This window comes from Pseudopodoces humilis, chromosome 1 (assembly GCF_049639895.1).
Source record: "Pseudopodoces humilis isolate 2021_Gansu_Grassland_sample_001 chromosome 1, ASM4963989v1, whole genome shotgun sequence".
Lineage (NCBI taxonomy): Eukaryota > Metazoa > Chordata > Aves > Passeriformes > Paridae > Pseudopodoces > Pseudopodoces humilis.
The window spans coordinates 34,334,359-34,362,125 of NC_142200.1; the positions used below are offsets into that span (position 1 = coordinate 34,334,359).

General features: G+C 40.0%; 2 protein-coding genes and 1 non-coding gene across 9 annotated transcripts in view; 1 reads left to right on the top strand and 2 right to left on the bottom strand.

The window, feature by feature from the left end:
* Nucleotides 1–590: 590 nt before the first annotated feature.
* Nucleotides 591–24,588, bottom strand: MTFR1 (mitochondrial fission regulator 1). 6 transcript variants are annotated; one of them, XM_014258118.2, is made up of 8 exons: nucleotides 24,499–24,588; nucleotides 18,136–18,278; nucleotides 14,822–14,920; nucleotides 9,513–9,631; nucleotides 6,108–6,349; nucleotides 4,086–4,344; nucleotides 3,822–3,984; nucleotides 591–2,213 (listed from the first exon to the last, which is right to left on the bottom strand). In XM_014258118.2, exons 2-8 carry the CDS (start codon nucleotides 18,199–18,201, stop codon nucleotides 2,154–2,156), a joined length of 1,008 nt encoding a protein of 335 aa, XP_014113593.1. In that variant the 5' UTR covers nucleotides 18,202–18,278; nucleotides 24,499–24,588; the 3' UTR covers nucleotides 591–2,153. The 6 variants fall into 6 exon arrangements, with proteins under 6 accessions (XP_014113593.1, XP_014113575.1, XP_014113580.1 ...); XM_014258100.2 differs by having other exon boundaries at nucleotides 24,470–24,515; XM_014258105.2 differs by lacking the exon at nucleotides 24,499–24,588 and adding an exon at nucleotides 24,162–24,420.
* On the bottom strand, nucleotides 12,263–12,335 carry TRNAV-AAC (transfer RNA valine (anticodon AAC)). Its single transcript has one exon. It is a non-coding gene; the product is annotated as a tRNA-Val (tRNA).
* A 1,323-nt stretch (nucleotides 24,589–25,911) lies between the features above and the next one.
* Nucleotides 25,912–27,767, top strand: part of ARMC1 (armadillo repeat containing 1) — a 33,839-nt gene continuing 31,983 nt past the window's right edge. The window contains exon 1 of one of the 2 annotated variants that reach the window (XM_005517124.3): nucleotides 25,912–26,124. The gene's annotated coding sequence lies outside the window, so the exon portion shown is untranslated. The remainder of the gene's footprint in view (nucleotides 26,125–27,767) is intronic. The other variant, XM_014257971.2, reaches the window with a different exon arrangement.

The window sequence follows — 27,767 nt, forward strand, 5'->3', positions numbered from 1 at the left end:
CGTTATGTCCAAGGGCCCTGCCCAGCCTCCACGGTGGGACTTAGTTTGAGCACTTGAGGTGTTTTTCTGTGAGCAGTGGAATTCCATGTAATTTCAAGTAAAAAGATATCAATTAAGGTACTTTATAATACATTTTATGGCAACTATGTGATTTTATTTTCTTGCAGAGATGACACTTTTGCAGTAATTTTACATCACTGCTAAAGCTCACCTCATTTCTGGTGCTGGATACCCCAGTTCAGATGGACAGTGTCTGGGCAATTCTCATGCTTGAGCCCGGTTTAACAGGTCAAGTGACATCCTGGATTTTACAAGTTAATGATTTAATTGGACTGCCAGAGGACCTGAGTGTACCAGGGGATAGAGAGGCTGTTGAACAAGTTTCTTCCTGCTATCCTTGTGGTGAGGCATAAACTCCTCACTGGTTCCTGAGAACCTTCCAGACAACCAGACTGTTACTGCACAGCAAGGTAAGCAAACCAGCCCTGGAGGAGATGCAAGGATTCTGTCACTAGATGATTTATAGTCACTGTAACAGAATGGAAACTTACATTATTGTGGCTGCTATCATTTGTACAGAGTACCACAAATCAAATATGCCATTTTTATTTTATCTGTTTTTAATTTTATATAGTGGCAATAGAGCATAAAATACAAAACTTAAAACCAACGTCAACTTTCACAAATGTGTTTTAAAGGCACTTAAAAGACCTGAAGGATTGAATGACCAATCAGTAGCACTGATGGCAGAGCACTTTGGAAGGAAGTTATGTTGTGTACATATTAACACCATTTCAAGTACCACACCAGAAAACAAAGATCCTCTGTGTACAACCTACATTCCAGTTATAAGCAGCAAAGCTTCCTCATCTTCAGTAGCCTTGTCAGAGCCATTCAGCTGTCCTTATTAAAGAATTGCTGCTTTTATGTTTTCCTAGGAAAGAGAAGCTCCCAGAGAGGCAGTTGTACTTGTCCCAGTAGCCAGGATCACCTTAGAGCACCAAAAATACCCAGGCTCAGCTTTTTCAATGCTCATCCATGGTCAGAGCAAACCATGGCTTTGTTTCAGTGTGCACCTCAATGGCAGCTCTTGGTTCCTGAACAGCTATTTTCACCCTGACTTGTACTTTCAGCTTGAGCCTTTCTACACCTGTGACTGGAGACATGAGCTCAGGTGGTTGGTACAGGTGTGGCAGGAAATGGCTGCTGCATCAAGGCCCCAGAAGGGCTTATCCCATCTCTTCCCAGCAAACGGGGCCATGAAGGCTCGTGCAAGCCCCATCTGCCAGAAAGCCAGGGAGCCAAGTTGGGGAGGTGTCCGTGAGCACCTCCTAGAGCAGCAGAGATGAGCTGCTTTTGGCAACTTGCACCCCACAGTACTTTATACCATTGTTTTCTTATCTATACCACTTTTTGCTAATTAACACATACTTTAATCTGCTTCCATCCGACTATTTCAAATTCCCTTGACTACCTATTGACAGAGGCTCCCACAGCATGATTTTACTCTTTATAATGGCCACAGGACGATGCAAGCAGGTTTTACTCTTACCCTTGCAAGCTCAGGAGAAACAAACAAAAAGCCCTGCACAAAAATATACTACCATGTAAAATTTAGGTGACCTCTGCAGCAGGTTCAGGTTTTCACTTTGTTTCGGTAAGAAGCAGAGTGCCTCCAGTTTTTCTTTGGGCTAAAAATTTGCTACAGTTAAGTTTAAAAGAAAGACTTCAACATGAAGATTTCAGTATCAAATTACACACTGTAGTGCAAATTATAGGTAGAGCTCACGTAAAACTGGTATTAACTTAAGGGTGTATCACCGTCATTAATAACATGTACACAAATGTTTAAGTTGGTCAGTTATGCACAAAAAATGTTGTATATATAACTTAGTGTTAAAAAACCAAACCCATCACATAAATCTGAGTGGAAAGCCAGGCTGGGATATAAAATTAATACCTGAGTATAATGGTCCAATTTATTCCCCCTGATAAATCACATACATACAAACATGTTTAGTGCCTCATTTCTACATTTCACATTAGGTCTTTCTGTGCTGTAAGAAAGAGACCGCTCAGTACTAGTGCTATTTGCAACATAAAATATTTTATACAAAGCAGCTTAACAGTCTTTTGCAGAATAATCTTTAACACTAAGATTTTTCAATTAAAGTCTTCATTTTTCCTGTAGACTTCAGCATGTGTGGTCCAAACTGGAAAGAAAACCAGAAACATGTTCAGATTGCTTTCAACAGAACCCTTGTTGAACTACTATCTATCCAAGTAGTAAAAGCAGAACTTGGGCAGAAATAATTTCCTTTATCACCCTGCTTCTCTGCATGTGGATGTCACAAAGTGAAGGAAAACTTGGCGTTAGCAACAACTGAAATTGCTCAGAGGAGGGAGCCAACGACCTGCTGGAGCAGGGCTGGAGGCAGTTTGGTCTATGACAGTAAAATAAGGAGATAGACACAGTTAATGTTACACCGTGACAACCAACTTCTCTAGAACCGGTTAACAGTGCTTCTGGGTCTTACTCTACCCTGCATTTCTGTACAAGTCCTTTTCAAAACTGTCATAGAAAGACACCATACAAGTCTGATCTAACGAAGTTAGATACTGGTAAGAAACTGATGGACAGGTTTTATTAGCTTATTATGGATCAACATTCTATCATTTAATGAAAACCTTAAATTTTCTTAGCTCCTGAAGATTTGATGATCCTTTACCTCAAAAGGGGGACTGAATTTCAAAACTAGAAAATAAGGAAAAAACCCTGTGTGAGTAAACACTGCCAACTCATGTTCTTCTTAATGCATGAGAGATGCTGAGGAGATGTGATTAATTCTTGGGAAATATCTAGCCTCTTAGTTGAGAAGAACAGCTTGAACATTACAGAAATAAAACAGTAGAGGCCAAAAGGCAAGTAAGTCAACATTAATTAGCTGAAGTACTCAGAAGTCCTGAGATTTGTGGCATGTGGGAATGTTATTTTCCTTAAAACTTAATTCAGAGCAGAGCCAGCTTTTGGACTTTTATGTGCATTTTTTTTGATTGCACAAATGAAGAAAAATCCCTCTTTACTCTTCCTCTCCGTTTCCATAGCACAAGGCTTCAAGGATTACTGACAAACAAAACTGATCTATACCAGGCTGTTTTTTAAGTGTACATTGATAGAGATTTGTATTTTGAATGTTCACTGCTTAAAAACCAACCATCTGAAATTAACTAGAAGCCATTAATAACTTGTGCCAGGAGGTAGACTTTAAATATAATTTAATTTTAACATTCTCACACTGTAAAGAAACTATTTTCACATACTCAGCATTTCCAATTATTAGAATAAACTCCCTATACCAAGGAACCACGATCCAGCAGGAATTCTGAACAATTTGTTTTCCAAATTCCTAGGAATGTCTGACATGTTTCAGGATCTTGCTTCAAAGTTTCACCTACATCAGCTGAATGGTTAAGGTTGGTAGTACCAGACAAACTCCATTCAGACTGGAATTGATGGGAGCCCTTAGCAATGGTTTTCTGAATATCAGATGCTTGTGGCAACAGAAAACATTTTTGTTTTAAAAAAATAACAAAATTGTAACAGGACTTTTTAAAGGTTGGGCCAAGACAGTGCACAAAGCTAAGATTGCCACTAAAAATATATGATTGCCAAAAGTCCTGGCACATCAGTAGCGCTTCACAGGATTTTGGGGACAGAGATGCTGACTTGTGTAACATCTACATATGTTAGCAGAAAGACGTAAGTAGGTTTGCACAACTAGAATTTAGTCCAAGGATGTGTTCAGAATTACAGTACTCACCAGCACCTCAGTCTGTGTCTTTGTTTCAGCCTTTGGAATCACTTTTTCTGTTTCTTGGCTATCATTTCGGTATCGATAAGCAAATTTCTTTTTGAGAGCTTCTGCTATTAATGATGCAGGATCTGCAGGCTGAGACACTTTAGATTTTGTACCTTCTAAGGGTCTAGAAAAGAAAATGGCATCAGCATCTGTCTCACCCTGAAATAGTTTTGAGTCATAGAAACAAATCACTAACGCCAATCTTGGTACACTGACATTTATTACCTTTTTACCGAGCGCAGTTTCACGCTGTTCATGTCTTTGAGGATTTCTAGCATGTTTGGTACTTCAGGCTTCTTTGGGCCGTTTTCCACCACATTCTGGCCAGCATTCATTTTTTTGTTTTTCCTCTCTTTAATGAGATCAATTGCAGACTTACTCTGATCCAGACCTGAGGGAGGGGGTGGAGGCAGAGGAGGAGGAGGTGGTGGCGGCGGTGGTGGCGGAACAGGGACAGCAGCTGAAGCAAGTGGACTTGACCCAACTACAAATAAAACATGCATTACAAGTCAGTTTACTTTCCCCTTCACATGTCACAAATACTCAGGTGAGAAAATCACTGTAGTAACTTCAACTGCATCGCCTCTGCCACCTTTAGATTGTCACGTAACTTCTTCATTCCTAAACCACCTATGCAGACTCAGCTAAAAAGCCACATGAAGATCCTTCTTGAAAAGTTAAGGCGCATCCTTTGAAATTCCAGTCCTAATTCCAGGTGCATTTGTGTCTTTACTACAGTGGGACCGACACCACACATCTTTTAGTTATTCTCTGCCATAATGTTACCGGTATTTCCCTTTCTTCTCAGAGGCTGCTACTGAACTAGAAGTCACAATCTACCACAGGAGCAGCGAATCTTCCAACCTATCATCACAAATAAGGAATTACTGTACAAGATTTTTAAATGTAAATTTCAGAGCTCAAACAGTGCTTAAATTAAAGCTTATTCCAGCTGTCTGAGGCTGAGGATTTTTAGGCCAGTTACTTATCTGTCTCTGCTCATAGAGAATCTCACAATAACCTTGATTTTGAGTTCCATGTATACTTTAGGTAAAAATAGTTGTTATAAATGTATTCTCAGTAATAACCTGACAAACAAATGAAGAAACCTGTGTTTAATTGCACCTTTAAAAAACAAAGAGAAAAATCAGATCAAACCAGAGTTTTGAGGCTTGGAGTATAAAGTCTGTAAAGATATTTATAGGGATAAAACAGTAGAGTCTACTCCGTGTACCTGAAGGCAAACACACAGCGTCATTACCATGTTCTACCAGAAGAGGGAGGTAAAGATGGTAAAATAAAATTTATTTTCCCTAATAAATACAGGTAAAGGGAAAAAAATCAAAGTAAGTTTGTAGTTATTTCACATGTCCCCACCTTCCCACCCACTAATTAAAATTCCAGTGATACCAGGTGATCCTTAAAACTATTTCACAGTTTTGAATATGAGCAGTTCAGGAAAAACAAAGTAACTGCTATCAGTTAACAGCTAAAGGAGCATCTGAAAAATCAGAATATGATTTTATACACAAACATAGACAAAGCTGTACTTGTTAAGTGACCTTAGGAAAGAGTGACAACCAAATACTTGTCATCTGCAGCCGACAAGGGCCACCTCCTGCTAATCTTTGAAGACTTAAAACTGAAAGGAGTCAGAGGTGGTGGAAAGAGGAGAAAGAAATTCAGGAAAAGAATTATTCTGTTTGCTACCAGAAACAGTGCACCACTTTTGGTTCCATATGGACAATGTGTCTGGTCCCAGAGATGATTGCAGTAAACAATTAATTGCCTTTTCTGTTACTTGAGATGTATATTACATATTCCAAAAGCATAATTAGCATCTTGTATGAATACTTAATGATATCAGAGAGCCTATTTCCTTACTGAAGGGAAAGACTTCAGTGTCAGTAATTAAGTTACATTCTTTTAGTTTGGTTTAAGCCATCATGTTTATCATGAGCTTTGCTCTGAAAGCTGTTTAATACTTCTTTACTCATTCACAGATTCAGAACTCTGGCAGATTTACAGACAAACATGAAGACTTCAGGAATACTAAAAAATACAGAAAATCTGGCAAGTCACTTGTCTTCAAGACCTATTCTGTACCCCTTGGTTATTGTGCCAAACTAACCAAAACAATATGGAGAAGTGCATGGTGCTGCAGTAACTCACAAAAAAGAATTAGCACAATATTAATTACAAAAGGAACACATTCAGTAAGTAATTTTTGCTAAGCAAATTTAATACCTGTTGTCAAGTTCTGCTGTTCTTGCAAGGTTACAATTTTGGCTATTTGTGCTCTTAAAGAGGCCAGTTCATTTTCTAGGGCGCTGATCTTCTGTAGTGCTTCTTCGTTTGCCATCACCGCACTCCTGGGCACTGGTTCCTCTCCTGACGGGCTTTGCAAGGACGTTTGTCTGTGTGGGGACTTCCTGGAAGGATGTGCTTCGCCTGGAAGAGGCTGGGTTGTTTTTGACCAAACTTCTGATCTGTAACAAAAATATCATAACGTATTTTAAAGGCTTTGAAATAGACAAAAACTAAACCAATGCTACCTACAAATCAGGGGTACAAGTTGAAAACCTGACATCAGAATTGTTTCTATAAAAATCACTTCCATGAAGACCTTATAAATAGTTTAAGGTAAATAAGAGCTTCACATCCTTTCTAATTTGCATCACGAGCTGTGCTCCTTCTCTTCCCCCAGACAGCGTTTTGTACAATCCTTGGTTTCCGCAAAAAAAAGAAATACACTTCCCCTTATCCTAATCTATTTCTCTGCCTCAAACCTATTGTATATTTTATTTGAATTAAGATTATCTTCCCTTAAATGTTATTTTTCCCCATGGGCAGCAAATAGCCATTTGCAGTTGATTCCTTTGAAGAAGGAAGAGTTTCTTAGTTCCCACAGGGTATTTTTTTGTAGTATTTGGATTTCTGAATTTTTAATTTTTTTTTAATTTTTCAATTTCAGCAGCAGTGGGAAATATGGAATACATAAAACAGCTTAGTGACACAGAGACTGCTTGTCAGTTGATGGGAAAGGGTCTCATACCTAGTTTTCTAACACAGTATTTAGAACTAGAGAGAAGAAAATTTCATGAAGTTTTCAAGAGTCTGTGACCTTCCCTCTGCTTCTCACAAGAAAATGCAGCTATGTCGCCTTCCCATAATACCCACCAAAGCTCAAGCCATGTTAAACTGAGGCATTACTGAGCATCTGCTCAAACAAGTCCAATAAGCCCTTATAAGGACACCAGCATTTTTAAACCATTTATCTCAAGAATCTGAGGAACATGATCAAGTTAAAGATGTCCCTGCTCATCGCAGGGGGTTTGGATTAGGTGGCTTTTAAAAGTTCCTTCCAATGCAAGCTGTTCTATGATTCTGTAAGTAGAATTGATAAGGACTGATGGATTGATAAGGATTGATGAACAAATTATCATAAACTTTAAAACACAAAATGTGGCCACATACTTAATACCTCAATTCTCCATAATGTCGATCCCCAAACTTCTCAGGAATGCCAGGATTCCATGGTTTATTTAAAGAGGAGAGTGAGAACAGGGGCTCAGAAAAGCACTTTTTGAAATGGGTAGAATGGTTCCAGGCTAACTCAGCCCAAGTGCCCCATCACTCTGGATTTGTGGATGAAGCTACTGTGGGTGCTCATCATGTTAGATCTGCAGTTGTGCTAGACCCAAAGCAAGAGCCAAGATTTAAGAACAAGCCCTGTGCTCTGACCACATCAAACCAGATTAGATACACATTTAAGTCTTCTATGACACTGACAAAAACCATCAGCACAGCTTGCAGAACTTGCAGAAATTTGATCAAGGAGAATTGAATATTATCATGGATAATGAAATTTAGGTGTTGTTACCTAGACAGGAATAGAGAGCAACTAAAGCAGAGAACAGGATACCTCCTATAGCAGCCACCTCCCTGCTCTCCCCAGGTAAGGTCTAAGGACACAGTGGTCTCTTCACTCCTTAAAACCTGCCTTCCAGAAACTCTTTGAAGGAGCAGAATAGCTAAATAACAAAAGGTATTTTCTGCTCAGAGCAGTAAAAGAGTTTTAAGGAGATGTCTTGATTGGAATCTAACACTATGGGAAAATATTATGCCGGAGTTGTCACTACTGCTCTGACTAGGGGTAAAGGAAAAATAATTTGTCATTTAGTTGCTTCCTCTATAAAACTGTATTCACAGGAAAAAAAAACTATGTCTGCAAGGCTGTTTACTAAATTTTACAGTGGATAAATATTTAACAGTAACACCTATGTGATCCTGTCGAAACAGAGAATTTCAAATGCCTGGAAAACACCTAATGCATACCAGCTCCACTACTAATACTGTGCACAGACGTAATAAACAGTGCACACTGAAATACTCATATTTGCTAAGTAATTCACTTCCCGTGCTCCATCATAAGCTGTTTGCCTTAAGGTCACTATGTATCTGCAGGATTATTTTAGTCCCATCCCACATCCATCTGTCCCTGCTCCCCCCTTCCCATGCAGACATTTCAGCAAATATGCAGTCCTACATCTTCTGTAATAGGTTCTTTGAAGCACCAAGGAGCCATTCTCCCTGTTGTCTCCATTAAATGTAATAGCTTTACAAGTTCAATCCTTAAACAAAATACTTCTGCGCAAACAAAAGTAGTATTGGACAGTTAATTTCCTTTGTATTAAACAGACTTCAGGAATAGTGTTTCCCAAGCAAGTGCTGATTTCTGTGACTCCCCTCTGAGTTTGTGAAATTAATGTGGCAGTGCCAGAATGTTTGTTACGCAAAGCTTCACTGTAGCAAGTCATGTTGTAGGGCATCTAGGTCATTACTAACCTATTTTATGCTTTCAAATTAAGAACAGTATCCTCCTGTAATCTCTGAAGCCAACAATCTGTGCCCCTCTCTGACAGATGAGTTTGTTTAGAAGAAAAACCTCCTCTGCACAACAAAACTGTACTTTTATTTCTGGACAGTCTGAGCAGCGACCTGAATAGAATGGAATAGAGAACTTCATCCCTTCAGCCAGACTGTTTCATGTAGTGACAGTGCTGTGTAGAACCCTTGGTCCAACACAGCAGTACCTATCCCATCATTCTGGACACAGGTGCTCACATGCTTCCCTGCCAGGTTTTGTTATGAAGATTAAAGGTGTGAAACACAAACCACAAATTTTTCATGTACTTAGCAGACTGCGGAGCCTTAACCAGAAAGGTGAAAAACAACGTGCCAATTACTGGATTGCCAGAACGACCATTGCTGCTAATGAGGAAGCTGTACAGTTCACTGCCCCATGGTAATGACAATCTCAGGAGAACTGGAGAATCACTGCTAGCAATTGTGCCATAGCACAGCAGGCACTTTCATTGCTTGAAGCTATTGTGTGCACTTCTTTGTAATACATAAATAAAATCCAGAGTCTTCCCTGTATAATGCAAACTTCCTGTACGTTTTCCAACAAGTCTTGGTTTCATAATCTCATTAGTCTAACCTCTACTACTTCTTTTCCAGACCCCTATCTCTGTCTCTTCTCCCAGCATTCAAGTGCTCTCTGTAATTGTAATGCACAGTAGATTGTCACTGGAGAGAAGTGGTTTCTTCTTCTCAGTTTGGAAGTTCAGAGAGATTTCAGAAATATACCTGAGCCTTGTAGAGACTTCACCTTCTTCTTCAGCAATCCATCCCACATCAGCAAAGGAGGCCACAGCATCTTCTCTGAGTTGAGCAGGACTGCTTCCTTCCGTGACATGAGACATAAGCTAAATTTTAAAGGCAAGATTAAAGGTTTTAGAGTCAATACTAACAGCTCAAGTCACATTTATGTTACCCAGTATTTCTACTGAGGCTACATGTAACTATTAACATACACATGCACAAAACACATCTGTAGACTTGAAACACTTATTTCTGTCCTGTGCTCAGTCCAGAACCATTTCACTGACTTCAAACTAATCAATCCATTCTGCTGAACACTCTGCAGAAGTTCATGGCTAGCTACATATACCATCACATCATGCTAATGAACACTAAAAATCCAATGCAAATTGTTACCTTTAAGACAAACAAACAATATTCTCACACAGTTTTCTATACTAACTCAAATACTATGTTTTAAAATTATATTAATGACCAGTAGTTAAAAAAAGACATTAAGGCTGCCAATTCTTCTTAAGTACTTTGCTCTGATTTAGTATTATTTTTAAAGTGAAATTCTGCCAAAGTTTCCCCTTCCCTTCAACCTCCAAATTTCTGTACAGGAAGTATGTACATTGCACAAAGGGAAAAGCAAACAAGCAAAGCAACCCCAAAACCAGGCAAAAAGCCAATTCTACCAGCTCAGTAATCACAAAAACTTTGAGTGAGAGGTAGGATGCAATTGTAACATTATATATTACGTGCCATTACAACATGCCAAACAAAGGGACCATTTTCCAGCATGGCCATTAACTTTACAGCTGTTTGAAACCAAAGGTGAGCAAAGCTTCAGAGACTGGAACCCTTCTTCAATTTCCAGTTAAGACCTGAATGGTGATTTGAAAAATTGTTTGGACCATCAATGCTTGCTCCATAGTCGCAACTCAACAAAATGGTTTCAAACCTATTTTGAAATACTGGCTGCTTCCTCAGGTCAGATGAGGGCATGTGTTCAGAGTCACTGGACTCCTGAGTAGCCTGGGCCCCATCTCAGCAGATAAAAGCTACTGAAACAACTTTCAGTAATTTGTTCTGCTCAATCTTTCACCTTGAGTTCTGAATCTCCAATGCCCCAGCTTTTGCTTGTATTCCATAGAAACACAGAATGGTTAAGGTGGGAAAAGCCCTCTAAGATCACTGAGTCCAGCTGTTAACCCAACACTACCAACAAACCCACAGCCAAATCTGCATGAGTTGTTGCAGCTGCTCAAGTGCTGCCTGTGGCCAGCAATACTGACAAAGATGGTGGCAGTAGATGCCAGTCTGTGAGGACAGTCTGCATCCAGCCCATTAGTACTTAGGTCAATTTTCAAGGCAACCCCACTCTGTAAAAGCAAACTACTATGAAATGTTAGCATTAATCTATTAGCATTAATGACTTTGTAGCAGATCTATCACAGTAGGACTGCAGCCTGGATGAGGTGAAACAGTTTCAGAAGAACATCCACATGTATTTTAGTAGTAGCCTCTGATACAGAAGTGTCAGGAAGAGAAAAGTTGTGGGCTTAGGGCTGTTTTTTTCCCCAGGAGTTGTTGCAAACAGCCTTAGAAATTGAGATTAGTTGCCTCCACCTCACACTCTCACTTGTATGAGAGTCTTTATCACAGCTCCCAGGAGTGTGTATTGGCACCATCAGATCATTTGGAAACAACAGGGTTTTTTCCAGGTAGCATCAGCACAGATGGTAATATGTTTATCACATTAACAGTTGTGCCTAATACCATTACAGTCTGCCTCTCTTTAAAGCAGTCTAGAGAATACTATATTGCATGCTAGGATTTTTCCTGTTTGAGGTTTCCTTGGCATTTTTCTTTTAAAAAATGAATAGAAATTTTTAAGACCACAGCATTTGTTTTAATGTTAATGGCAATTTAAAATAATCTGTAATACATTAGCCACTTCTTACAGGTGATACAGATTTTTCTGGCATCAATATTACCATCAAAAGATTGAAACCTTTTAAATAAAGGCACTACACATACTTGAATCAAAAATAATTTTCCAAATCAACAGTAAGGAATATATTTACCACTGCCAAAATTCCTGCATTATGAGATAAATAACTTCTAATCCAAGATTTAGTAGTAAGCCTTCTGTTATATTGTGATAAAAGTTTCTTCTTAATTTTAATTCATATTTATATGTAAACAGAATCTGCTTGTTACCCCATATACAGATGTTTCTTTTCTCCATCCCTAAAAACAACAAAGCCTTCCTCAGCAGTGGAATTTGGATTTCAAGTCAATGCAAGATTTTTACTTTAATTTAAAGATGAAAAGCCAATACCCATCTCTCAAAACCTTAACTTGCCTGTAAACACCTCTGTCACTACCCTATTCCTCCAATCAATCCCAGCTGAAGAAAACCTGAACAACTGCTCTGCCAGCACCTAAAATAGAGAACAGGGAACAGAGGCCCAGTTCTACTGGATGGCAGGAACCAAATGAATCACTGCCATAGCCTGCTTTTCTTTCTCTGGAAACTGTGAAGTTGCTTCTCCCCACTTCCTCCTTCACAGGCTTTTTGCCTTAGCGTGCATGTATGCTGCACACACAGACATGCCTGAGGGCTGCAGACCCATCACAGATTTCTGAAGACTACACACACTGTACTGCTCTGGCACCTCGAGTTGGAAGGGACACATAAAGAACCACAAAGTGCAACTCCCAAAGAAAGAAAGAGTCAGCCTCGCCAGTGTTTCCGCCCGGTTTCGAACCGGGGACCTTTCGCGTGTTAGGCGAACGTGATAACCACTACACTACGGAAACGCCGCTCAGCAGGGAGCAGGGAAGGTTCCCTGCTCTTTTGTTTGCTCCAGGAAGTGCAAAGCAGCAGAGATATTTTTATACACTTGAGGACAGAATAAAAACCTCTTGTTTCAAAATACTAATACAGTTATATGTTAAAATTTGAAAGACTTGAAGTAAGACAAATTTGCTGTGATTTTTCAAATTAGCCCAGTAAATTCAGATGTTTGTTACATGCACACCAATTTATTAGGAGACTTCCACTGAGTGATCACGTATCCATCAGACAGGAGAAGCATGGGACTAAAACAGAGATGCTGCAGCTGAAGGATGCTATCTTGAGAGATACTACTCTAGGTTTGGTTGAACCTACCTAGGCTATACTTGTAAGTTTAATTTTATTTTCTCCTAAAGACTACATATAAATCTAAAAAATATGACACACAAAAGATCTGTATGAACTATTTTCATTTGTTCATGCTATATAGAGTACATAAGGTACATAAGCTTTGCCACCTCTTACTGAATATGTAAGCAGCATTTAGCAGTATTTAGTATTTAGCAGTTAATTTAAATGTTGACTATGACAAGATACACAGTCAGTAGACCTCAAAAATCAAAATGTTTGGCTACTATTATTTTTTCAGACTAGCTGAACAAAAACATGCTAGAAGGTAAGTATGAACATTACAGAGAGATTCTTTCAATGAGTCTCATCCATTTATCATAAGAAAAACACGGACCTGTGGAAAGTCTGCTGCTCTGGGGTTAGAAACACTGATTACATACATGCACCCTCAGATGATGCAAGTAAGATTTGATCTGTTTTTTTAAATAGAGTGACTTACAGCAAGGTTCAGTTCATGGTCCTTTCATAACAGAGCTAAAGCTGGCAAGAAAGAAAGAGGAAGAGACAGCTATAGGAAAGCATCAGTTGCAACAGCACGAAAACGATCGAGATCAGTATTGAACTTCACTACAGAATCTTAATGCTGAGATAAAGACACAAAAAACAGATGTTAGCATCACACTTAACATGTTCAGCAATTTATATATTAAAATAGTTTAGAGTCTGCACAAACCATACAAATTTTAATGTGTTTCAAGGCTCAAGTTTTGAAATTCCTATTTCTAATTAAATCAACTCTCACAACTGTACTTCTGTTTTCAGGATCCTTTCCTTTCATCTCATGGAAGGTGAATGCTTATTTAGTGTACACACAAAGCTGAAAGAATGTCTCTTTAAGGGTACCAAGAGGCAAATATTATATTTATTTTAACAGAATCACTACCAAAACATATTTATGTATTTATTTGCTTAAACACTAAAAATAATCAGGAACAGATTCCTCAGATATATCTTACCATTCCTTGCAAGAACATGAACCAAAAATGTCTTATTTTATGTACCGTATTAAGAAAACTCAGTATTATACTATCTGCAAACAAGCATCATCCTCCCTTGTATGGCCTTTACAGTACAGAAAATCGGACACACAGAACTTCACTACCTTTTAAATCTGAGGCACAGGGAGCCTTCTTGCTGGCAAAACACCTACTAATTACATATCCGAAAGTTTAATCCAGCATGCAATTTGTTGTCCTTACCTGCACAAAACCCCACATCCCTTTATTTATTTTTTTCAGCAAGCCACTAAAAATGAGAGATGGTTGCCCCCAGCTTTCTCAGTGTAATTTTTTAAGAGAGGCAAAATGTTAGCATGGCTTTTACTATCACACCAATAAGGCTTCTATGGTAATCTGAACTATCTGGTTTTGCTATTGTAATTTCAAGTCTAAATATTGTTCATACATTTAATTTATGATAAAGAAATTAATTTAAACATTGAAAAATTTAGCAGTGTGGAAATTATTTTATCTTAGTGTGGCAGCTGATTTCTTCCATTCATCTTTACACTCCCCACCCTTGCTCAGCCCACGAAACATTCCTCTCTCTGCTTGAATTTCAAACACTAAATTTCTCCAATTCTATATCCACCCCCTACCCCTAACACCAGAGTTGAAGAGATTATGTGTAACAGCTTCCACTTTCCCATCTGTTCCTGAAAGACTCATTATAGGAATCATGGGTTTTCTCTTTCTTAAGCTTTTGCACTTGCTCTTTACCCTACCCTTTCACCTACACAGTGCTAGCCTTGTATTTGACACAAAAGCAAACAAGGTACTCATGTTACCTTGTTACCAGTTTTTTGATTTCTGATAAAGTTGTTTATTTTCCCAAGTATTTTTAATACTGTTCATTTTCACATGCCTCTTAAACCTAGCTTATAAATACTGTTTATATAAATAAGTTTCATTTTTCTCTTTTACAATTTTTTTTTCCAACTTATTTGGAAAAAATCTGAAACGGAAGCAGAGAGAACTTAAGTAGGCTAATTCTCCTATGTCTAGTTTATCATACTCTACTTTGACAAACCTTCTAGCCATGAGAAAATCCCTTTATCAGTACAGCCAAACACAAATTCTAAGCTGTTGAGAACACCTACCTGAAAGCGAACTCTTGGACACTGTATAAGAGAGAGGTTAGTACCAATTTTTCTTACAATACTCCGAGATGAACCATAAGGCTTTCTTGACCAAAGCATCTGCATGGGAAAAAATAAAGAAGCCAGCAGTTAAGAGAACTGATTTTTGTATCATATTGTAATAGTTTTCCCTTATTCTTCCATACCATGCTTTTGCTAGATGTATTTAGTAATTCCTTTCATGCTAGAGTAGGATATAACATTTATACACTGAATTCTGTCCCAGTGAACGCCTACAGTACAGCTAGGGCTGCTTAAGGTCAAGACAGCCTTTGTATTAAGTCTAAAGACATAACAAGACATCAGGTAATGCAGAAGACTTCAGGAGCTGAAAGTATCTTCATAAACATAATATTCGAAGTTTCAAGACAATAAAGAACGTAGATTTAGTCAGACACCTCTTTTTATAGGGTTTCAAGAAAAGCCACTCAATCATTAAAAATCCATAAAATCACATAATTCTTCATTTCTTAAAACAACTTTTTTTTTTTAAATTAAGACCTCTTGTAAAACAGGAATAGTATTTACTATTCTTAATGGAAGTAAGTGTCAGCTACAATAAATATGAAAATGTAACTGTGAAATTGAAGAGCAAAGGAAAGTAAAAAGGAGAAAATATATTGAACTTTTTGTAGGAAAGGAACTTTGTCCCCTGCCCAAAAAAAAATAGATTCAACTAGAGAAAACTGCCCATAGCAGCTCAACATACCAGGCTTCATTATAACTGTTTCTACTACAATTTACATTTCCACTATGGTGTTTCAACAGGGATTAAATTTGCTTCTTTTTGTTATATTTAGAATTTATGACAGGAAGCAAAATGGGAGTTTAATCCTAGGAGAATACTACAAAACGAGCTGGAACAGAAGGAAACGCCCCAGAGAGAAGTAGGAAAGACTTCAGCACAGGCAAAGGCAACAAAATGGCAATGCAAACAAGAAAAAGAGTAATGAGAAGACTCTAATACAGAGTACACTGTTAGTGAACAATTAGAACACTGTATGGTAATTTTAAAAACTTGGCCAGTGTTTAATTATGGCTGTAAATAAGAATTTACTAGCCAGAGCTTAGTTTTTAAGAGATCACAGCTTCATGCAAACTTGACATCCTGGTAGAAGGTTGCCCAACAAAGAAAACAGGAAAAATCCAGGCTATTCTGGATTGGCAATGGCAATATTGCCTGTATGATAACTGTAGTGGTGCTGTGGGAGTGCATAACATATGGGTGGCTATTTTGATATACGAAGCAAAGATCACTACTCATAGATGTTGAAGTTTCTATTAAAAAGGAAAGTTTATGTTCCATGGTATTAATCCCCAGATCATTTCACAAACTTCACACAAACATTTTGCCTATTTCTAATTTCTATCGTTCCTTCCTCTGGCTTTACTAAAATGTAAAAATTTTGACAAAATAAATGTGCACTGCACATATGTTATGCTACATCCTCACAACAGAGCTGCAACTTTGCCATGAATCCACACAGATCTATTTTTTTTCCATTCTATAAAAAATACACTCTCTTGCTTAGTACAGTGCTAAGCTGTACAAATTTTTCAAAGCAGAGTAGTCTTTTGATGCTGCACTTTGGTTGCCTCAACAAAGACCTCAGATTTGTGCCTATCACTTTACTGTTTGTTTACATGTCTGAACAAACAGCAGGTAGATCAGTGGCTTTCAAAAACAAGTCACCAACAAATAGCATCACAGTAATAGTCTCATTATTCACAACTGATTCTGATTAAAGCAGAACTGTTGGCAAGAGACTCAAAGTGATGGGGCATTGGAACAAATAATGCCAGTCAAAGGAAGGTTTAATTAGTTGCAGAAGTACTTCCACAACAGCAAGAGAGTCTAGACTACATGCTCTATTGCCAACACAAATGTAATGCATTTTAAACGAGCAGCAAAACTTGTTTAGATATTGCTCAGACCACAGACAAGTTTCTGACTAGCACTCAAAAATATCTGGTTTCCAAATGCCCTTGGGGCTCTTCAACAACAATGGCTTGGTGCACCAAAATGCTGAATGACTCAGTTTTGGTAATACACGATATGCCAGGACATTATTTTCAGAAAACTGCATGCAAACTGTGCCACAAGGGATGCAAGTAAAGTCAGTTCCCTGCTCAGCTGAGCTGAGGTCTCAGCACTGCTCTAACCAAGTTCACACAACTTCTTGTTGACTTGAAGCACTGGCTGAGCAAGTCTACAAAATGCTACTTAGTCATACACCCCTATTGCATCAGTGTTTTGCTGTTGTCCAGAACAGCTGAAATTTGTAACATAACTGTGTTATCTCAAGCTTGATGTAAGTAGAGAATAAGAAGAAACAGATTAAAAAACTGTTCCTCTCCCTATTTAGACTGAAAATGCTGAATTACCAGCGTCATAATGCAACATATTCTTAAACTTTGAGTTTTCAGTTACACAGAATCTCAGATCAAAATTCAAATAAAATACTAGAATACAGATTCTTGTAAATTTTAATTTACACTGTATAAACAATTTGCTCTCCATAGAGTCCCAAGACTGATAAAAGGTTCTACCATAATAATACTGACTAAATACTGCACATAGCTGTTAAGGATTTCCCCATTTTTAAAACATTAAAAAATTTCAAAAACTTACAGGGATTACTGCACTGAGGTCAATATTTGTACTTAAAATAGCTTCCTAAAGGTACCAGTGACAGAGCAGTTGATCTGTGGCAGCTCTCTGTCTCTCTCTGCTAAGCACTCAAAGAAAACCTTCTATATAGTATCCCCCAAGAGGAGAACTATGCAGGCCTATTCCTCTGCTTACCCAGAAAAGAACACAGCTGTACTGCTCTTATGTACTGTTACACCTCCAGAAGAGGTAACTATAACACAGAAGTGGCAAATGTAGCACATTTATAATCATGTCAGTTTCATGGGGCTTTTTGTATCTCCAAGGTAAGAACAAGAAATAAGATTATTTTTTTATCACTGTTAAAAAATAAGATGAAATTCTCCTTCAGCTTCAAAACACACACGGAAGTCCAGCATGAAAAACAGTGTTTATAAAGTAAACAGTTTATTAGAACCAGAAGCAACTGAATAGTACTTTTAACACATTTATTACTCAGTATTTCAGTGTTCAAGTCATAAACTTGATGACTTTTCAGCAATGCAGAATCATCCCAGTATCGAGTATACCTCAAGTGCTCTTCCAGATAAGCACAAACTAAAAAACACAAAGTGCTTTCTAGACCTTATTTTCTGAAAACATAAAGGAAGTTTGAAACACTTACTGAATCCATGTTCAATCCAATTTGTTCAAAAGCCATCCTAATTAAGCGCTTCAGCCAGCAAATCATCTGGACTGGAAAAGGCCTTTCCGAACTTGGATTTAAGCCTTCCAAACCTACAAGGCTGCCAAGGTTCCATAGTAGTTCTGAAATGAGACACATAAGAGTTTTAGATGCATGTTGTAGAACATGTACAGAACTGCTACATTCCTGAAAAAGCAAGTTTTAGATACAAGACAGATGACACCAAATCCTCATCCTCCAAAGCAAAGGTGTTCAAAAGGCATCTACTTAATACAGGTAACAAAGATGTTTTAGTAGTGTCATTTTTATAGAATCATAGGATTGTTTGAGTTGGAAGGGAGCTTAAAAGTCATCCAGTTCCAACCCTCTTGCCACATGCAGGTACACATTGCACTAGATCAGGTGGCACAGGGTCCCATCCAGCCTGGCCATGAAAATTACAGGAATGGGGTATCCACAATTTTTTTGGGAACCTGTTTCAGTGCATCAGCACCCTCATGGTGGTACATATCTAATCCAAACCTATCCTCTCTCAGCTTAAAGCAATTGCCCTTTGTTCTACCATAACATGCCCTTGTAAAAAGTTCCTCTCCAGCTCTCTTGTAGACCCCTCCAGGTACTAGAAAGAAATCCAAGCCATTGTAAAGTTAACAATTAAGAAGTTGGGGAAATGATTGCTCACTTGAGCTTGGACAGATGATGGCATTGAACAACTATAAGTGAGTATCAAGCCCTATGGAATGCCTGCAGATGGGGATTAGCGCTGAGATTGAAGTGTCATACTCATATCTAAAACTCATTTCTATGCAGGAACAGACTGCAGAAAGCTGATCACCTCTCTTGATTCACATTCTCTGACAGCTTTGTTGTTCCTTCCTTTTTCCTACAACTAAGAAGGAAACATGAAAAAATGACCAATGCAGGAAAATGACAGGAAATACTGTAGATGTAAGACGTGAAAATATTCAAGCAGTTTATAAAAATTAGGCAGATTTCAAATTTTGTCAATTTATATACACTTCCATTCACTTGATTTAAGATGGCATTATTTATCCTCTAGTGAAAATAGTGTACTTTTTCTTTAACTGTGTTCTACACCAGTCATAACCTGAGTGCCACTGAGAAGTGTATGCCACCAAAACCAGGAACGGAAGCCACAGATTCAGATTTACCTTTGTTTTGCGTATCAGGCTGGACACAACACTCTGTGATCCACCCTGAGCAATGTATTTGTAGTATGAAACAACAGTTTTGCTGAAGCCACTCTATATACAGACAGGGATGACTAAAGCAGTGTAGAAGCAAGGAACTGGTACTTGGGAAGTTTGAAAGTCAGGAGATGGAAAAGCTCTGCTGTCTGGAAGTGCCCACAAGCCCTATAGTTAAACCATCATTGTTTCCATTACAAATTTTTTTCAACGGTTTACAGTTCCTTTGTAATAACTTAACTTCTTGTGGAAACTTGGCAGAAACAGTACAACCGTACAGTTATCTTTTTTTAGACAGGCTTAAAAAACAGTTAATATTAGTTTCTCATCATCACAGGATTTTCTTTTGTTTGTGACTAAGGTCGGAAGAAACTATTAATCTACACCAGGAGATTAAAATGAAAACTGCAACTGTTATAAGAAAAACAGTAACGAAGAATAATGACCTAGCTACCAAAGAGCCATGAATACATGCTACAGTCATCTACTTGATCTATTATTCCTTTAGGCATCTGTTATTCTTCCCTTACACATCCTACTAGATGGATCTTGGATCTCATTGCACCTGCTGTGTTCTTAAAACAGGAAGAACACAATGCCCCACATTGGATTTGACATAGTATCTGGCACTTTAGCATGCAGTGACATAAAACAGAGAGGAATGCTCCTTTCAAAGAGGAAACCTGTTCCAAAGGTGTGATTACATGTGATATACTCCACCTCATTCCAAAGTCCAGACTTGTTCAACAAGCAGCATGCAAATCAAAGGAAGAAAAACGAAAGCTATGTCAAGACAAATTCAAACAAAAAAGTAAAAGGTAGACAGAGTATTGCTGAGCAACTGCAAAGACAGGGCTGACTGAGGAAGGCAGGTGATAGGACTAAAAGAAATTACTGTATCCTGATACATTGGTCTTTCAGCCAGCTCATACATTTAAAAGAAGTCAGAGTCAGATTTTCTTTCAGGCAAAGAAGAAAATGTATGATTTTGTTTGTATGTTTGTTTCTGATCAAATGAGACGGCCAAGTCTAACAACAGAGATAATTTAGACAGAAGTGAAAAGGGAGTGTTAGAACTTCCTCCAAAGAAATCAGAGCAGGTCTAGAAAGTTTTCATGGGTTTAAGAAACTTAAAGACAAACAGGTAAAAGAACAACACAAAATCTGACAAGATAACCAATTAAAAGCACAAAACCAGATGTAGGAAAAAAGTAGCACAACATGAGGATGACAGCACATTATAAATGTGAAGTAGTAAACTAAAAAGGCAAGCTACAAAATGGGTTCCATCTTACAGGCATAAAGAAATCCTACACATACTAGCAGTAAGAGACAAGAGAGACAACCATGATGTAACAGGAAAGAAAGCAGTGAGTGATATGGATAGTCAGTATGTATTCAGTGTTTTCACCTGACAATGGCAGATAAGAGAGACAGGTGTTAGCATGGATAACATACAATGCTGACAAGTTATAAGCATCCAGGACAACAGTATCTAGTGAATTTCACCTCACAAAGTTCAAAAACTTGTCAAAGCAATTTTTGAAATATTGATAATTAATTTCATAAACTTGTTCAATGGGATTCCAAAAGCCCAGGAATAAAAGAAGGAGCCTGATGACACAAAGCATTGGAAATAGTCCAAAGCACTTATCCGTCCCTAAAATATTAAGGTGACCCTTTATAATTCCAGGTTCTAAGACTTTGATGACTGAACACAAAAGAGCATTCATTCAACAAAACAACTACTTCAGCAAAATGAATATTTATAGTTCACTTTGTAAGTCATTGTTTCCCCTGTAGCCTAAATACTTAAAGCACCTGAGACTGGGGTCATCAATGCCTTGCTCTTGTCAATGATCTGTCAGTCTGTTTTTGCAGAAGAAAGTGACTTAAATCAGTCTGTAAAAGTGCAGAGTACCACCCAGTTCCTGGATTAGCTTCCTTAGTTTGTGGCATTAAGAAAAAACACCATGTTTGAAAAACCTCCAGCTAATCTATTATCTAAAAGAAAAAATGCTTCTAAGTATATCAGATAGATATTTTTATATGATTATGAGTTTATAGAATTATCTCCAGGCAACTTTCATACTTATTTTTTTCTGACTATGTTGCACTATACCTTTTTTCACAAAACTCAGCTATTTCACAATTAGTTTGTGTGCCAAGAACAGACAGGGTTCATTCCAAAAGAAACTGCTGGACAGTGGGAATGAAAGCATTAGCAAATTCTTCTCTCATGTTCTGTATACATGCCATTTTCAGAAGCAGGAGTTAAAGGTTTATTGCTTTTAGTAAACAGAATAATACCGTTTTTAAAACATTGACCTTTGTAATATTTATCCTCTGTCTTCTTGGTGCTACCTACAGTAAAAATAGTTTAATTTTAAAAAATTTCCATAACTCAACTGCTACAATGAAGAGCCCTAAGTGATAGTAATGTTGACATAAAAAAATGATCCTTCTGCTCTGCCTCAGCAAAACTATTATATGGTCATAGACAAGATTACCAAGATGTTCAAAGAGCAGTAACACAAAGAATTACATTTCACTGCATAAAGCATGAAGGGGTTGGAATTTCATGGGTTCATTTCAACGAAACCCAGAAATTAGCAATGCTGAAGAACTTTCTTACAGATACGGAAATATGGAGGGATTCCTTGGTTTAGAAATGAGGAGATCTATATTTCCAAGCCCCCTGGAGCTTGTTTGCCTCTTCTTTTCCTAACCACATTTGCAGGCTCTGTTCAATACTCTCATATCAAATATCAAGTCTACAAAGCTGAGATAATACCATTTATAAATTATAAAAAGTTCATTAAATAAATATAAACGCTCTGGAGTCTGTATACATAAGGTATAATATGCAGTAAATATGAACACAAGCCCTTTGCCATGCTTTCTAGTGAGTCCTACACACAAAAGATTAAAGGAAAGAGAAATCAGATGCAACTGCTTTCAAATTGAAATTCTTCTATGAGTTTTTGCAATGTTGTATTTGTCAAAGTCCCTTTCAGAAAATGAGTTCTTGCACTTTAAAAGAAATATGCTATTCATATTTTTTTACTGAAGATTTCTCTCATTCACTTAAGATCCATACAAACATAAAAGAGAATGACTTAATGGAATTGATGGAGCAGATTAGCCTTAACAAAGAATAAACAAAGGCATGAAATCTGAAAAATGAAAGGTGTAGCCTCTAAATTGAAAAGGCATAACATTAAGAAGTATAAAATTTTCAAAGAAGTATGGGTTCAAAGGAATACCAGCCACATAAAAAAATCAAATGCAAAAAGACCAAGCTCCTCCTTATTTTAGCAAGAACTAGGGCAAGCATATCTCCTCAGTCTTTCAGACTGCCACATGACCCAAGTTCATCTAATAAAATTCCATCTATAAGGAAACATTATTAAAAAAGTAATAAAGGAAGGTAAAGCAAAAAAACCATTATCACAACAGCCAAATGGGCAGGATGAATCTTTGGATAAAGGACCAGACTCTGCCCCAAACTGACACAAACCAGCTATAAGCAAAATAAATATGCATTTGGCAGAGGTCATATAGCAGAAACAGAAGTCTGTTTCTTGATGTGGAAGCTACAAATAATGAAGCACCCTAGTACTAACAGAAACACCTGTTTGGAAAGATATGAAGAGAGAGATAAAACTCAGTGAATACTACAGGGACAATCTAAGCTAGTATTGGTATGAAATTTAAAGGAGGAGTTGAAAATCATACATATTTGAAAAAGAAGTTGCTAAAGTTTTCTTAAAAATATAGCCCAATCATCTTTACCTGAATGTGCAAAACCCTATTAATCAGATTTTATTCATGCTATCTTGACAACTAAGGTCAGATTAAAAAAAAAATCCATGTTTCAGTATTAGTTTAATCAAAAGCCTTTGCTCAGCAATGATCACACCTGCACAGTTCACTATGACACCACTGAGAGGAAACTGAAACCTTTCAACACCTATAGACCATAAGGCATTATATGATAGAGACAACCAAACAACTACACTTCCCTGCCAGACAGAGAGACCTCCCCACCAGCTGCTGTGAATGTCAATCTTTCTGCTACAGCTTTGAGAGACAACAGCAGGTAAGTCTTATAAACAAAAAGGTCTGTTTGTCTGAAAAAGCATTTAAAATGTCCAATTTCCACCTCCAGTTATCTGTGTATGCCGAGTTCCTACACACAGCAATCATATTTTAGCTAGTGACCCCTACAAAGCACATTATTTGCATTAAGCAACAAGTAACCAAAACTTTTAGACCTAATATTCAGATAACTCAGCTGCCTCGTTTTTATCACCTAGGTAAAAGCCCGTGGGCATCACAAGACATAATTCCTATTCACTTGATTTTTATAAGTCTTGCCTTCCTTCACAAGAGCTGCAGAGCACTCTAAGGACAGCATGTTAATATTAATGAAGCACTGCTGACGCTGTCAGGCAGAGATCAATGCACCGCGATTGATTTCAGCATTCTACTCACCCTCAATATTTGGAATTTCAACAGCTCGTTACACAAAATGAAAACACGCACCCAACAAGTTATTTATTTACGATCACTATAGAAGATCCTAAGCACGGCAGCAGTATCACTAAAGGTGCACAAAGCAAGCAGCTTAAGTTTTACAGAAAAGAGAAATAAAACCACCATACCCCTTAGGGCTCGTCTTTTCTCTTATACGCCAACTCTCTATTTTAAAGCCTCCTTAAAAGACTTCCCTCAAACTCATCCGTATTATCGCCACATCATCTTTTATTTACATTATTTCCCGTGACCTGTCACCTTCTCATCCCTGCAGTTCTCCTGCACGAACAAAAGCTTCGGTCCAGCACTCCGAGGCGCTTCCACGGTCCTGCTCGGCACCTGCCCTGCCCGGGACAGGCCCGAGAAAGGGGACGGCCCTGCCCTGGGAGAGCAGGGCCACCCCGAGCGGCCTGTACGTGGTTTCAGGCAAATTTCCCCTCCCGCACCGTCCCTCGGCCGGGATCGGCCGCGCCAAGAGGGGCTGCCCAGGGGGAAGGGGCTGCCTAGGAGGAAAGGGAGAACCACGGGCCGCCGCCGCCGCCGCCCCCACCCCCGCCTCGCCTCACCCGCCGCCGCGGCCACCGCGCTGCCTCACCCGCTCCTCGCGCGGCCGCTCGCGACCCTTCCCCGGCAGCCAATCCGTGGCCCGCTCGGCGCCGCCCCGGCCAATCGTAGGCCCGGCGGCGGGCGCGGGAGGCGGGACGTGGCGCGCGCTGTGGGCGTGAGGCACTACCCGGCAGGCGCCGAGCCGGCAGCGGGCGGGGGAGCCGCCCCGCCCCGCCGGTCACGTGAGCGTTGCCCGCCAATAGGCGCGGGCCGCCGGGCGTGCAGCCGGGCCGCGGAGTTTCCGTCCCGCTGCCACAGCTATCTGGGGGTTGGTATCATCTACCTGGCAACAAGTGAACGGGGTACACGACACAGCTTAAAAGCTGGGGAGGTTCAGATTGCACATCAGGAAAGATTTGTTCACAAAACGGGGACGTTGCAATGGGCTGCCCTGGGAGATGGTGGAGTCACCATCTCCAGAGGTGTATGAGAAAGGCTGGATGTGGCACTCAGTGCCCTGCTCTAGATCACAAGGTGGTGTTTGGTGACAGGTTGGACTCGACGCCCTCAGAGGTCTTTTCCAGCCTCGCTGATTCCGTGATTCTGATCGGGTGGGGAACGGCAGCGGGCCTCCCCTGTCACCGCCGGGCCAGTGCCGCTGTGCCAGCCTGCGGCCGCGCTCCTCTGGAGGCTGCAGTGGCTGTTGGCGCTGCCCGGCCGCTGTGGCCGGCCTGCGGCTCCCGGAGGTGCGGCTGTCGGCTGTGGCACCGCCGGTGGCTCCTGGGCTGGCGTCGGCTGTGTCCCATTAAAACCTTGTGGAAAGAAGGGCCAGGACCGCTGTGGGAACCAGGCGGGAAGTCGGGATCGCTGTGGGGCAGAGGGGGCTGCGGGGTACAGGGGAAGTCAGGGAGAGTTTCTTCGTGCTGAATTAGTTTAAGAATTGCTTACCGGGTGTCTTCAGCTTTAGAAACTACTGAAAACTTTACTCAAGCGTTTTAAAATAAGGTGCGAAGGACGTGGAGGAAAGAAAACCTTTGCGACTTTAAAGAGTTTGGGACCCAAACCATCGTAAAGGATCTAGATGTTGAACCCGGTGCTGGTAGAGGCTTTTTTTTTTTCAGCCTTAACGATGCTTTGATTCTACATTAAACCAGATTTAATTTCGGTGTTTCATGGGGTTCATATTCCTACGTCGGGTTTCGAACCAGATGGGCACACTCTGCCCATAGAGCATCAAGTGTGGTTCACACTAGATTGTTTTACAGTACACGCTACACTGTATTTCAGCAGTAAAGTCAACTTCTGTCGGTAACCGTCTTTGAAGAAAACAAAAAGTAATTTCAAAACAAGTGGAGCAGAGGAGCATGTTTCTGCACTACAGCCCTCGGACTACACCTCCCGGCCTGCACCGCGCTCTCCCAGGAACAAAGAACTCCAGGATTGGCGGAGAGTCACGCTCTGCACGCACCAATCGCGCTGCGCGGTATTGCGCAGTGCCGGGTCAGAGCGGGCTACGGTGGGTGGTGCGGCCGTTCTCGTCCCGGTGCTCGTCCCGCGGTTCTTCCCCAGCCTCTTCCCGTGCTCCTCCCGTCGCTCTCCGCAGGCTGCGCCGCCCCGCGGGACATGGGGGCGCGGGGCTGAGCTGCTAGTCCGCCCAGGGACGGCTTCTGCGACGGTACGGCCCTGCCGGGGAAGGGAATAGGCCGCGCCGGGAAGGGCCGTGAGGGGGCGGCGTGTGCGGCCGAGATCCCCCCTGCTTTCCGAATACATCCCGGAGCTCCTGTTGCCCGGTGGCTGCGGGGCTGAGTCTCCGCCGGCCGCGGGGCCTGGGAGCTGAGACCCCGGGGCCTAGTCCCCGCCGGCCTGAGGCCTCAGCCGCCTAGGGAGGGCTGGCAGCGGGGCTGTGGAGGTTCCTCTCCAGGGCCGCTTGGGCGAGAGCACAGAGCGGAGGGGGAAAACGGCAGAGAGATAGGGCTGCGGTGCCTGGGTCAGGCTTTGATCTCAAAGCTAGGAAGAGGAAACAGGAGCGGGCACCTGGCTCGCTGCTCTGCCAGACTCCTGAATTCTGGATATCTTATTATAACTTTTAAGACCACCTGATGTTTTTAATTAAAAAATTCCGTGAAGAGGGTGGGGGGCGGCAGTTTTGATGGAATTGATTGTTGCAAGTTATGGAGAAGGGTGAGAATTTCAGAGTTGTCTCCGGAGTTGAGGCTTAGGAGAGATGGAGAAGGGTCTGGGTTTGGGTTTGATTAGACCTTGAAGAGCATCTAATTCTAACCCCCCCTACTCTAAGCAGGGACACCTTCCACTAGACCAAGTGGCTCAGAGCTTCATCTAGGCTGGCCTTGAACACTTCTAGGGATGGGGCACCCACAGCTTGTCTGGGCAAGCTGTTCCAATGCATTACCATCTTCACAGCAATTTCTCCTAGTATCTAATCCAAGCCTACCCTCTTTTCAGGTTAAAGACATTGTCCTAAAGACCCCTTTTCCTGTCATTATGCCTTTGTAAAATGTCCCTCTCCATCTTTCCTGAAGCTCCCTTCAGATGAGTAGCCTAGTGGAATAGGAGGGAGTGTTTTTGGTTTTTTTTTCAGAGGGTTAGAAGGAAAAAGGCAAAAGCTGATCAGGATGGAAAGAGTTATAGGAATGATCTGGTGATTGGGACCTGGAGGTCAGAGACTTTGATTAGCATCAGCTCCACACTTGACTTTTAAGTCTTGAATAAAATGTACTAGGGAAAATAGTTAATAATGCTCAACAGAGTTGCTTTGGCTTTGTTTGTTTGATGGTTTTGTTTTGTTCGTTTATTTTTAATTTAGAATTTTTCCCTTTGGAAACACAAACTTGTATTGGTTGAGGTGCTGTATCTCCCAGTTGATATATTTTTGATTTCTGATAATCAAGAGAAGTAGTCTGGAGACTAATCATTTGCCTGTACTTTTCACTCTAGCTGTCACTTTCCTGAAGTAAAAAGCATTGACTTAGAGGTTAATAGCATTTTTTTCTATGTGAAAATGTCATAATTATCAGAAATTATCGTAATCCAAATGCATATTTATGGTTCATTGTTTTTGATGAGTGTGATAAATTTATGTTCCCCAGAGGCCAACCTTCAGTGAGGAAAAACTACGTAACATTGGCAAATAATGTTAAAAGAATGTGATTACCTAAAAATTGTATTTGCTCTTTATTTGAGTTATTTAACAAATTAACAATATGTACTCACTCCCACTTTTGTGCCTTAAGTTACTTGGCTGAGTTGGTACTGGCAACAAGCGGGACTACAGTTAGCATTTAGTAGTTTCAGAGGCAC

Bases quoted from the DNA above. Each gene is read 5' to 3' on its own strand.
- MTFR1 (XM_014258118.2), bottom strand. From the start codon at position 18,201: ATGATTTGCTGGCTGAAGCGCTTAATTAGGATGGCTTTTGAACAAATT. The intron at 3,985-4,085 runs GTAATAAATGTC...TTTCTTTTCTAG, and splicing joins AAACTGCGCTCGGTAAAAAG to ACCCTTAGAAGGTACAAAAT. The intron at 2,214-3,821 runs GTGAGTACTGTA...TTTTCTTTCCAG, and splicing joins AGACACAGACTGAGGTGCTG to TTTGGACCACACATGCTGAA.